Below are 13,740 nucleotides of genomic sequence, written 5' to 3'. Positions count from 1 at the left end.
CATTTCCACCTCCATGCTTGACAGTGGGGACGGTGTTCTTTGGGTCATAGGCAGCATTTCTCTTCCTCCAAACACGGCGAGTTGAGTTCATGCCAAAGAGCTCAATTTTTGTCTCATCTGACCACAGCACCTTCTCCCAATCACTCTCGGCATCATCCAGGTGTTCACTGGCAAACTTCAGACGGGCCGTCACATGTGCCTTCCGGAGCAGGGGGACCTTGCGGGCACTGCAGGATTGCAATCCGTTATGTCGTAATGTGTTACCAATGGTTTTCGTGGTGACAGTGGTCCCAGCTGCCTTGAGATCATTGACAAGTTCCCCCCTTGTAGTTGTAGGCTGATTTCTAACCTTCCTCATGATCAAGGATACCCCACGAGGTGAGATTTTGCGTGGAGCCCCAGATCTTTGTCGATTGACAGTCATTTTGTACTTCTTCCATTTTCTTACTATGGCACCAACAGTTGTCTCCTTCTCGCCCAGCGTCTTACTGATGGTTTTGTAGCCCATTCCAGCCTTGTGCAGGTGTATGATCTTGTCCCTGACATCCTTAGACAGCTCCTTGCTCTTGGCCATTTTGTAGAGGTTAGAGTCTGACTGATTCACTGAGTCTGTGGACAGGTGTCTTTCATACAGGTGACCATTGCCGACAGCTGTCTGTCATGCAGGTAACGAGTTGATTTGGAGCATCTACCTTATCTGTAGGGGCCAGATCTCTTACTGGTTGGTGGGGGATCAAATACTTATTTCCCTCTGCAGAATGCAAATAAATTCATATACTTTCCACAATGTGATTTTCCGGATTTAATTTGTGATGTGCTATCTCTCACTGTTACCAATAACCTACCCTTCAATTATGGGCTGCTCATGTCTTTGTCAGTGGGCAAACTTACAAAATCAGCAAGGGATCAAATACTTATTTCCCCCACTGTATATCTCTACAAACATATGAATTCTAAACCCACAAAAGTTTTATCTATTTTAAAATAATAAAAGTCTATTAACCAAATTGTAAAATTATATGCGTGATGGTTTAATACCAAGGAGCGCAGAAAAGGTTCTAGATCTTTGTGCTTACCTCCTCTCCGAAGAGATGTCTACAAATGTGAAATATATTGAAAAATGGCAGTAGTGTCAGCGTCTCTTAAATAGATGAAATAAAGGAAATGACGTTTTTCAAAAAAATGGAGGGAAAAAGTAAACGTATAATATTCAATTAGAAGCAACTAATGAAATAAGGAAATGAAGTCGGGCTGAAATTCACTTAATCGCGCTAGTTTTGTGGGGAATGAAATATGCTACGGGACTAGGCATTTAGCGAATTGGAAAGGGTTCAAAACGAAAATGATTGTATATACAGTAAACAATAATTAACAGATAAAGTGACCAAGATTGAAAGTGAAATAAATGCTGTCGTGATTAAAAACTAAAGGATAATTATCACCCACATTAAATGATTATTGATGAACGTGATAAATGCATGGTATAAAGTAAAATGGAATGTCAACGTTATCTAACTGTTAAATGATCTTGAATGCGTGTATTTAAATTTGTGGAAAAGATACTACTTGGATTTGAAATAATGTATTTAGGAAAATAATCGTGAGATAAAATATGATATAAACAAGCAAAAGAAAGGATCCAGGACATATCTAATGAATATAATTCAATTTGAGAGTAATTAAAGCTAAATTAATTTGACAGTAAATAGAGTACAGTGGCCCTTTCCAATTCGCTAAATGCCTAGTCCCGTAACATATTTCATTCCCCACAAAACTAGCGCGATTAAGTGAATTTCAGCCCGACTTCATTTCCTTATTTCATTAGTTGCTTCTAATTGAATATTATACGTTTACTTTTTCCCTCCATTTTTTTGAAAAACGTCATTTCCTTTATTTCATCTATTTAAGAGACGCTGACACTACCGCCATTTTTCAATATATTTCACATTTGTAGACATCTCTTCGGAGAGGAGGTAAGCACTAAGATCTAGAACTTTTTCTGCGCTCCTTGGTATTAAACCATCACGCATATAATTTTACAATTTGGTTAATAGACTTTTATTATTTTAAAATAGATAAAACTTTTGTGGGTTTAGAATTCATACGTTTGTAGAGAGATATATATATATATCAATATAGCAGCACTCATTAAATAAACGCCTTGAAAAATTTCCACTAAAAATTTCCACTGAAGATCATTTTGGTTCATAGACTCCCGACAGCTTGATACAGATAATTTCTCAGGTGATTCAGATTCTAACACAAATATAGATCTATATTTTAAATAGATAAAACTTTTGTGGACTCAAAATTCATATGTTTGTAGAGAGATATATATATCAATATAGCAGCACTCATTAAATAAACGCCTTGAAAAATTTCCACTGAAGATCATTTTGGTTCATAGACTCCCGACAGTTTGATACAGATAATTTCTTAAGTGATTCAGATCCTAACGGTTGTGAATATATAAACAACATAGTAGCATCGATACAATAGATGTTACAATAGAGATCTTAGTGCCCTTAATATATAAATAACATAGTAGCATCGATTCTATAGATGTTACAATAGAGATTTCAGTGCCCATTATACTACGTTCTTTTGTTTATTTCATAAAATCACGCCATTTTAAACTTTTAAACTCATTTTACCATAAGTTCATGGTTTCTGCCTTTCTTGCAGTATAACAAGTTTTTTGTTTCTCTTGCAGCATAACAAGTTCGTTTTGCTTTTTAATATATTTTTTAGAAGAGAGGAGGTAAGCTTGTCCAGCCTCTACATATTTGATTAATCACATCATCAGCATATTTATACATAGAATTTTCCATTCGCATATAGAAATTCCATTACATTCAGTTTCCAACATAGAGTCTATAATATTTATTGTCACTTATTCAATGTCTCTTAACTTAGCGCTTAGCTCCTTCATTTTAGCACTCCGTTCAATACCTGCGATGTTTTACATTTACGTTTTTTCAGGTACATGATATCACAATATATACCTTTTCTATTTTTTAGCATTATCTTACATGTTTCATTCTACACAAGTATTTTGTTTTCGCTGTATTTTATTGATTATTTTTTATATCACTTTTACTCTTATATACACAGACCCAAGAGAGTTGTGTCTTGTTATTTCCCTTGGAGCACATATTCTGAGTCATATTTTCTGAGGTACTTTACAATTCATTTATTTCATTCTTAAATTTTTCTTTTTGGGTATAATTGACTTATTATATTCATGTGCTATTTAGTAGCAATTAGATTTTGTTGTGAAAAATACATAAGATTTGGTTCATTGTCATGATCATTTAAGACTAACATATGTTTACTATAAATGTATAAATATCCTTATATTTTTTCTTTTAAATACATATACTTACATATTAATCCATATATTTTTAATTATATATTTTTAATTGCATAGATCATATACATTTTTCATTTTTTATAATTTGCATACAAATATATTGTTCATTTTTACAGATTGATGTATTGTTTAAAGTATAATCTATGCGTTTTAATAATTCATAATAATTTTTAATAATCCACAATTGTTTTAAAAATTTTTTTTAAACTTCATAGATATATTTGACTTTTATCACTCAATGTCATGTTATTAGATTGAGTCACAGACAATTTTCCGTTCGTTTTGTCTGTTCATTTATGCTATACATTCAGCCAATGTCTGTTGTTTCATTCATTATATTCATGTCTATGATATATTTGTAACAATATTCTTCATTTGTCTTATTGTTTCACTTAGGTTACAAAGACCCCTGAGGCAGGCCTTTTGGCCGAAACACGGCCGTGTCGGGTCATTTTATGTATATTATGTCACTTTTTAATTTTTATTTTTCATGTGAATAAATATTTTTTGGTATCCTCATTCACTCTCCTCACTTTTTGTTTTATAACATAGATTTGATAACATTGTCATAGTTGGATATCAGATACAGTTAGTTATGTGTAGTGATTAAGGAAGGGGAGAGGGAAGAAGGAAGAGAGTTGTTAAGGTAGTTATAGAGGGTATGCGTTCATAATTGAGTGGACTTAGTGAGGTTATAGGTTTTCATTGTAGGCTTTCTTGAAGAAGAATGTTTTCAGAGATTTTCGAAACATAGTTGTTTCTTTGATTGCTTTCAGGTCTGTAGGTAATGCATTCCATATCTGCATGCTCTTGTAAGAGAAGGTAGTGGCGTGCATTAGCTTGTATTTAAGTCCTTTGCAGCTGGGGTAGTGTAGGTTGAGAAATTTGCGGGATGATCTTGTGGCGTTTCTGGGAGGTAGGTCCATGAGGTTTAGCATATAGATTGGGGCGTCTGCATGAATGATTTTGTGTACAATCATGCAGATCTTGAACGTAATGCACTCCTTAAGTGGAAGCCAGTGAAGTTTCTCTCTGATGGGTTTTGCGCTTTCATATTTGGTATTTCCAAATATGAGTCTGGCGGCAGTATTCTGGGCAGTTTGGAGTTTTTTGATTGTCTGTTCTTTGCACCCGGCATATAGTGCATTGCAGTTGTCCAGATAGCTTATTACCATTGACTGTACCAGGGTATGGAAGATGTATCTCGGGAAGAAAGGTTTTACTTTTTTAAGTTTCCACATGGTGTAGAACATCTTTTTCGTCATGTTTTTCGCTTGGGTATCAAGAGTGAGGTTTCGATCAATGGTGACTCCGAGAATTTTCAAGTTTTGTGAGACCGGAAGAGAACAGTATGGGGTTATATGATCTGTGCCAGAGCTGGTGGTGGGAGGCGGGGCTGGTGGTTGGGGGGGGCGGGGATAGTGCTGGGCAGACTTATACGGTCTGTGCCCTGAAAAAGACAGGTACAAATCAAGGTAAGGTATACACAAAATGTGGCACATGTGAGTTATCTTGCTGGGCAGACTGGATGGACCGTGCAGGTCTTTTTCTGCCGTCATCTACTATGTTATTATGGCGTCAAAGTTTTTTGTGTTATGTTGTGAGGTGAGTACAAGACATTGTGTTTTTTCTGTGTTAAGTTTTAGTTGGAATGCATCTGCCCAGGTGTGCATTATTTGGAGGCTTTGGTTGATCTCGTTGGTGATTTCATTTAGATCTTGCTTGAATGGGATGTAGATTGTGACATCATCTGCATAAATGTAGGGGTTGAGGTTTTGATTGGCTAGTAGTTTGGCTAGCGGTATCATCATTAGGTTGAATAATGTTGGTGACAGAGGGGATCCCTGGGGGACTCCACATTCCGGTATCCATGGAGGTGATCTGTCCCCGTTCGTTATTACTCGGTATGATCTTGTGGTCAAGAATCCTTTGAACCACTTAAGAACAGTGCCTCCTACTCCGAAGTATTCTAGTATATGTATTAGTATTTAATGGTTGACCATGTCAACGGCACTGGACATGTTGAACTGCAGGAGGAGGATGTTGTTGCCTGTCGCAATTGCTTTTTTGAATGAACTCATTGCAGATACTAGTACAGTTTCAGTGCTGTGGTTCGTCCGAAATCCTGATTGGGACTCATGCAGAATTGAGTGTTTATTTAGGTATCCAGTAAGTTGTTTCGTCACTATGCCTTCTATGAGTTTGGTCATGAGTGGAATAGGTGCTACTGGTCGGTAATTAGTTAGGTCCATTGTGCTTTTTTTAGCATCGGTAACGGAGTGAGAAGGATGTTTCCTTTATCCGTGGGAAAGAGTCCATTTTGAAGCCTGTAATTTATATGCTTCGTGAGGTCTGTTTTGAATTGTTTGGGTGCCGATCTTATTAGACTGTTAGGGCAGATGTCTACTTTGTAATGCGATTTGGCGTATTTTCCTAGCCAGTGTGAAATTTCTTTTGGTGAGAGCGTGTCAAAGTCGGTCCATGATCGATCTGCTGGGCATTCTCCGGGTTTTGGGTCTAGACATTCGAGGATATTTGTATAGTCCATTGTGGTAGTGGGTATCATGAGTCGGAGCTTTATGATTTTTTCATTGAAGTAGTTCGCAAGGTTGGTTGCTGATGGTGTATCTGAGTTGTTCGAGGTGACCTTGATAGTATTTAGAAGATTGTTTACGAGTGAGAAGAGTTTGTGTGTATCCTTGTAGTTTGGTCCTATTTCGGTTTTGTAATAGGTCCTTTTCGTTTGTCTGATGTTGTATTTGTATTTTCTTTGTAGTTGTTTCCATTCTTTGTGTGTGTTTTCGTCTTTTTTCTTACTCCATGCTCTTTCCAGTCTTCTGACTTGTGTTTTTAGTTCTTTTAATTCTTCGTTAAACCATGGTATTGAGTTTTTTCTATGTGAGGTTCTGGTTTGAAGTGGTGCTATGTTGTCTAGTGTTATTCTGCATTTGTTATCCCAATCTTGAAGAAATTGGGGTGAGTCTGTAGGTATTGTCCATTCATCACTGTAGAGTTTTTGCCAGAATGTTAGTGGGTCTATTTTGCCTCTCGTAGTATATGTTTGTTGTTTTTGTTGTGTCTTTTTTGCTCTCCAGTGGAGGGAAAGGTTTGCACTGTAGTGGTCGGACTATGGCCTAGCTGTCCATTTTGTGTCTATTAGTGTGATATTTGGTTCTGGTGAGAATTTGTGGGTGATGATGTCTAGTGTATGTCCTTTTTTATGGGTGGGTTGTGTGTTTGGCCAGTGTAGTTCCCAAAGTTGCAGGACGTCTTTGCATCATGTACATTGCTTGAGTTATTGGCTGTCTGGCTACACCACTGCAGCATAAGGCTAGGGATTGCATCCTTTCGAATGGATCAGCAAAATTAATGAAGTCAAGAAAATATTGAACAGTGTTGGAGCTAAAATTGAGCCCTGGAGGGACACCACAACTGTATGGACAGATGCTGCAGTGGAATTTTTAATTAAATGGTATCGTGTCAGATGTTAGTCTATCTTAGATGGAATTTACCAGTTTGCTTGTTTACTACAGTAAAAGAAAAAGAAACATGAGCTATGTTTTCCAATAATTACTGAGAACATGACATGCTGGACTAAGATAAGCTCAGAAAGAGTGGAAAACAACATGAAAACAACATGATTTGGTGAGTTGTAAAAGGACCAGAATGGAGTCTCATCGCACTCAGCAGCCCTCCATCTATGACCTTGGGACCTCCTATGGAGCTGTTGATTCTTTGAAATGATCACGAGGGTAAGCTTATCTGTATGCCCAGACATGACAGGCAAAATTTACACTGAGCTTTATGTAAGTTAAAAACCATATAAAAGAGGGGCTGAGGGTGCTTAAGAGGGACATATTGGGGGGGGGGGGGGCTAGGATCTGGGGCTGGATGATACTGCTAAACCTAAGCAGCATCTAACAAGAAGTGCCCGAAGCAGAGGCCTGGGAAATGATTACAGGCAGGCCCAGACTGGATTGTGGAAGCACAAGCCAGAGCTGGCAGATCCCTGCATTCCCCAACTGAGAAAGCAGCACACCAACACCCCCTCCCCTTCTCTTCTAATGCCCAGCAGCTAACCGGACTTTCAATATACACACTGACTTGTGTGCACTGGTAGTGTTCTGATGCTGATTTAGGTAACCAGCAATGCTACAGAGTTCTTATGTAAGATAGGAAGGGTGTTTACTTAGAGGGAAAAAGCGGTTACAGAACAGAAAGCAGAAAGAGAAAAAAAAGCTTTACCTGCAGAGTGCAGTAGTTCCAATGGAGACACACAAACTGGCAGATCTAAATATTTTGAGTATGTGTTTATGCTATTTTGTAATCCAATGTAATGTATTTACTGTGATAAATGTATATCTCATATGTTTGCGGAATATACACTCACACCACCATTTTCTAAAATTTGAAAGGTGATACAGCATCTTGCTGAAAGAATGACAAGCCTTGTCATCAGGTGTTTACATAATAAAACTAATGGCATAAGATGTAGAAATGGCTTGACTATGCTGAATCTGGAAAGAAAAGCCAGAGAAATAGCATGCAAACCAGGGTAACAATATAACAGAGAAGTCAAGGGCAGGGCCGCTGAGAGACTGGGCCGGGCCCGGGACAAGGCCACCCCCGGGCCCCTGGCCCCACCCCCACCAAGGTTGTCACCGCCCCCCCTGAGGGGGGCCCGGTGCCACAGTCCCTACCCACCTCCGGGCCGGGCCCCTTCCACCCGAACCCCCGCCAGCAGAAGTGCTGTCTTCTGATTCCGGCGTGCGCGGCCCACACAGATGCGCTCCTCTCAGCTGATCTTCGCTGTACGCTGCAGGGCTTCTGTGCTTCTGAGTAGGTAGTTTTCTGATAGGGGCAACAGAGTCCAATATTTATGACAAAGAGGAATGCAAGGAAGAGATTTCATGAGAAAGAGCCATCTGGATTAGGAGAAACTATTGTCAGTTGACATGCTAGGACAATCGCTGCAGAGTCACCAAACAGTCTCTTAGGAACAAAGGGAGAAGACTTAGTAGAAGGGGGAAAAGAACAAGGCAGATGAAATACAATGAGATAAAGGTCAGTCCAGGGGAGGGGAGATGTAAAAAAGGAAAGAATGAAAGAAGTAGATATTTCACATAAGCATCTTGTTATTACCCCCCCTCCCGTTTTTTCTGCTTATCACTCACTTTGATCCACATTTCAATGCTCTGTACATCCCTTGTAGAAATGGGACATGCTGGACATACACCTAAATGACAGGCCTGCTATGCCAGCCTGACAGTTATGAGTAAATGCTAGGCCTCACAATACAGGTCAAGAGGGCAAGTCACCGAGAAGCTGGTAAACAAGGGTGACACAGAGTCTCATGTCCTTCTCTGCTTATTGAAGGGAAAAATGAGCTGACATGGAGATATGGTTGAAATATGCTTTGTAGAAGAAAATGATGTATAACTTTGCTAATCTAAGGGGAATTTTCTGCTAACCACGGAAGCAGCCTAAATATGGTTGCAGGGAAGATGATTTTGCAAACTAGGTTGACTTTGCTGATGTTAAGAAAAAGCATTAAACATGATGAATTTGCACTTGCAATTTGACATATAAGTCCTTATGAAATATGCTTTGACATGATGATTAATATGCACTTTCAATTATAAGTATATGGAAAACGAGGTTATAAGAGTTAGAACCATGGATCAGAGTTGCCAGAGAACTAATGCCAGTGGTCACACTTGTGTCACGGTTAGTCACTCATATGAGAACTGATTGTACTACTCAGTTTATCAGATTATTTTATTATTCTCATATATCTATAGCTTTCTATATCTTTTTGTCTCCTCATTTGGTGAGTGATAAGTTCTTTATTGTCTGGAGTGGTGGACACTCCAGGCTATGAGATTTTTGTAGTTTATTATCTGGGGAGGGCTAAAAGACATACACCTTAGTCACCATCGCTGTATCCCATATCTGAGTCCATCTTTCTCGTCCAGCTAATACTCCACCCTACCCTGCTCTGTACATCCCCCACTTGCTTTTTCTATTCAGCATCTGCCTTGACTTTATGCTATGTATATTCCCTATCACTTAGCCTCCTAGAAGAAGCATTTCATGATTTCTTTCCTCTTTGCCCAAAATATTTTAAGAGCTGCTACCCTTTTGTAAATTAGGACCCTCATTTAAAACCCCAGTGGTTTTTTTGTGCCAGTACACGCCGGTACAGTGTACCGGCACCTTTTTTTCCTAGGCTCACCTACCCGCCCTTAGCTCCCCAGCCCTGCTTTCCATTCCTGCCACCCACAGCGCCCCTTTTAAGCCCCCGTCGAGTTCCAGCGCCCCAGCCCCACCACCCCCCACGACGCGTTTAAATCTTTATTATTTTTTTTTACATGAAGTCGCAGCGCCGGCATTAGTGAGAGGACCAGGCTCACCTCCTCCTGCCTTCCCTTTGTTCCCTCTCAGTGTCCCGCCCTCTCGGAAACAGGAAACTACGTCACAGGAAGGTGGGACACTGAGAGGGAATGAAGGGAAGGCGAGCCTGGTCCTCTCACTAACGCTGGCGCTGTGACTTCATGTTAAAAAAAATAATAAAAGATTTAAACGCGTCACGGGGGGGGGGGCGTGGTGGTGGGGCTGTCGGGAAGCTAAGGGCGGGCAGGTGGCGCTGGGGCACTGAAAGTCGATGGGGGCTTAAAAGGGGGGGGGTGGAGGCCTGGGGCGAGTTACTGGACATGGAGGGGAGGAAAGGGCAGAGGAGAATCGCTGGACAGGGAGGGGACGGCAGAGGAGAATCGCTGGACAGGGAGGGCAGGGGAGAGATGAGAATTGCTGGACATGGATGGGAGGGGAAGGCAGGGGAGAGGAGAAATCGCTGGACATAGATGGGAGGGGAGGGGAGGGCAGAGGAGAATTGCTGGACATGGAGGGCAGGGGAGAGAGGAGAATCGCTGGACACAGATGGGAGAGCAGAGGAGAATCTGGACATGGATGGGAAGAGAGGGCAGGGGAGAGAGCAGAGTTGCTGGACACAGATGGGAGAGCAGAGGAGAATCAGGACATGGATGGGAAGAGAGGGCAGGGGAGAGAGCACAGTTTCTGGACATGGATGGATGGAGGGAAGGGCAGGAGAAATGCTGGACACGGATGGAGTGGAGGGAAGACAGGAAGGAGATGCACATGGATGGAGGGGAGAGAGGAGAAATGCTGGACATGGATGGAGTGGAGGGCAGGGAAGAGAGGAGAAATGGTGGAGGGAAGGAAAGAGATGCACACGGTTGGAGGGGAAGAGAGAAAGGAGAAACACTAGACATGGATGGAGGGGAGGGAAGACAGAGGAGGATTTAGGGGAGAGAGGAGAAATTTTGGACATGGATGGAGGGGAGGAGAGAGAGTTGAAATGCTGGACATGGATAGAGGGAAGGGAAGAGAGAAGAAGTGAGATGAACATGGATGGAGGGGAGAAGAGAGGAGAAATGCTGGACATGGATGGAGGGGGAGAAGAAAAATGCTGGACGTGATGGAGAGAGGAAGGAGATGCATACTGACAAGGTGAGGGAAAGGGAAAAGAGGAGAAAATCTGCACATGGATTATAGGCAAAAGCTGGATCCACTCTATACCTCCTCCAGTCAAGTCCGCAGAGGACCCAGGTTTTACCTATGAATGTAGGGCAAGAAATGAAGGAGGAAAGTAAAGAAATAAATGGAAAGGAAGCCCTGGAAACGGAGTTAAGGGATCAGATAAGAGCCTCAGAATCAGAGACTGGGACCAACATGTTCAGAAAAACAGTCACCAGACAACAAAGGTAGAAAAAAATCATTTTATTTTCATTTTACTGTTTGGAAGATGTCCAATTTGAGAATTTACATCTGCTGTCTTATTTTGCAATGGGTATACTAGAGCTGTAACAGCTTGCAGAAATTATTTATAATGAAAAAAAATCACAAGTTATTTTTTGCTCCTATACTGGTATAGTAATTTTAATGATACTGCTTATATGCGCCACGGCTGATATAAGGGGTGTGGCAACTGTGGGTGTGGCTACTATAGGGGCGGAGCCATATATGGCAACCCCACCCATAATGAGTACTGGTACCTTTTTTCCTACAAAAAAAGCAATGAAAACACCACATATTCATCCACCCTCTCAAACAAACCCCCTTGTGTCTAACAGTCACTCTCTTTCTCTCAATTCCTTCTATCCACAGCATTCACAAACACACATTCAATCTCTCCTCCATCTCTAGCAGCTTCTCTTGCTTTTAAATCCCTTCAACCTCTAGAAGTTATTCTCTCTCAGCCCCCTCCCCTCCCTATATCCCTTGCATTTATACTGTTTGCCCTGTATTGCTACATTTTAGTGCCTACATGGCAGAGCCACAGGTTACAGACCCCTGCTTGTACCTTAGTCTGCTGATTTCCTGTTGCATTGCTCGATGTGATGATAACAGCCTCTCAAGTTCTTGTTTACTATTCCATAATTCATTCCGTAGGTTTGAAGTGGTGTTCTGTTCCTCTTTTAAGTGCTGGAACTGCTCTGCCAACTGTTCCTGCTGACAGTTAAGGGAGCATTGCAGATCATTCACCATGGACATCTCCTGCTGCAGTTTGTACTCCAATAATTCAACTAGAAGACAGAGAGAAAGGCGTTCTTGTCATGGCTCTATAGTTCTCACCAACAGCAGCCAATTATTTTTTTTCTTTTTCTTCACTTAAACCTGCATTCCACCCAACATTTACATATCCCCCAAGCAAATCAGCAAATGAGTAAAGTTATTATTATTATTAGCATTTGTATAGCGCTACCAGACGCACGCAGCGCTGAACACCTGACACAAAGAGACAGTCCCTGCTCAAAAGAGCTTACAATCTAAGTAATACAGACAAACAAGACAGTTACGGGTGAGGGAACTAATGGGTGAGAAGGGAAGAAGGAACAAGGGGAGGGCAATTGTGGCTAGGAGCTAAAAGCAGCAGTGAGAAGGTGGGTTTTCAGCATAAATTTGAAAACAGGTAGAGATGGAGCTAGACATATAGGTCTAGGAAGTCTATTCCAGGCATAAGGTGCCACGAGAGAAAAGGAGCGAAGCCTGGAGTTAGCAGTGGAGGAGGAGGAGGACGACAAGAGAGATTTGTCAAGCAAGCGAAGTTCATGGGGAGGAATGTAGGGAAAGATGACAGCAGAGAGGTAACGGGGGGCTGCAGAGTGGATGCATTTAAATGTCAGTACGAGAAGTTATCTAGTGCCAAGACAGATTATTATTATTTATAGCATTTGTATCCCACATTTTCCCACCCATTTGCAGGCTCAATGTGGCTTACATTACGCCATAATGGCGATCGCCATTTCCGGGACGAGAATTACAAATGATGTTACCTTAAGGTGCATACATGGTAAAATATGATACAATTTGATATTGCATAGAGGTTCCTGAGTGATAGAGTTAATTATAGCATAAGTTGGTTAGTCAGCTATAGAGAGTTCGTTTCCGACATAAGAAATAAAATGATAGTGCGTGCTGCGTAATTTTCATTAGTAGTCATTTGGTCATCAGTCAGGTGTGGGGGTACGGTTTTGTCTAGTTCATTTAAAGTATGTGGTTAGGATGGAATGTTGTGGTATGCCTTCTTGAATAGGTCGGTTTTCAGCAGTTTTCGGAAGATTGTTAGGTCATGCATTGTTTTTATGGCCTTTGGTAGTGTGTTCCAAAGTTGCGTGGATATGTAGGAGAAGCTAGATGCATATGTAGACTTATATTTTAGTCCTTTGCAGCTGGGGTAGTGGAGATTCAGGAATGTACGGGCTGATCTGTTTGTGTTCCTAGTTGGCAGGTCTATGAGGTCTAACATATAGATTGGTGCTTCACCATGAACGATTTTGTGGACCAGGGTGCAAACTTTGAACGCAATTCGTTCTTTTAGTGGGAGCCAGTGAAGTTTTTCTCTTAGGGATTTAGCACTTTCGTATTTCGTTTTTCCAAATATGAGTCTGGCTGCTGTATTTTGGGCAGTCTGAAGCCTCTTAAGGATTTGTTCTTTGCATCCTGCATAGATGGCATTGCAGTAATCTAGATGGCTTAACACCATTGATTGTACCAGGCTGCGGAATATTTCCCTTGGGAAGAAAGGTTTGATTCTTTTTAGTTTCCACATGAGTGGAACATTTTCTTTGCTGTGTTTTTCGCATGGGTTTCGAATGTGAGATTCTGGTCAATTGTAACTCCAAGAATTTTCAGACTGTCTGAGATATTAAGAGTGTAATCTGAGGTATTTATGGTGGTGGGTTTGTTCGTGTTGTATTGTGAGGAGAGAATAAGACATTGTGTCTTTTCTGCGTTTAGCTTTAGTTGGAATGCATCCGCCCACGAGTTCATTATTTGGAGACTGT

General features: G+C 41.0%; 1 protein-coding gene across 1 annotated transcript in view; it reads right to left on the bottom strand.

Annotated features, from left to right (window-relative positions):
* The window catches only part of LOC115474937 (pericentrin-like), an 899,709-nt gene that overhangs the window by 467,768 nt on the left and 418,201 nt on the right, over window positions 1–13,740 (bottom strand). Inside the window, exon 9 of the mRNA XM_030210648.1 lies at window positions 11,757–11,979. Coding sequence (XP_030066508.1) covers window positions 11,757–11,979 — 223 coding nt within the window. The remainder of the gene's footprint in view (window positions 1–11,756; window positions 11,980–13,740) is intronic.

This window comes from Microcaecilia unicolor, chromosome 7 (assembly GCF_901765095.1).
Source record: "Microcaecilia unicolor chromosome 7, aMicUni1.1, whole genome shotgun sequence".
Classification (NCBI taxonomy): Eukaryota; Metazoa; Chordata; class Amphibia; order Gymnophiona; family Siphonopidae; genus Microcaecilia; species Microcaecilia unicolor.
This window is presented reverse-complemented; position numbering and strand designations above follow the sequence as displayed.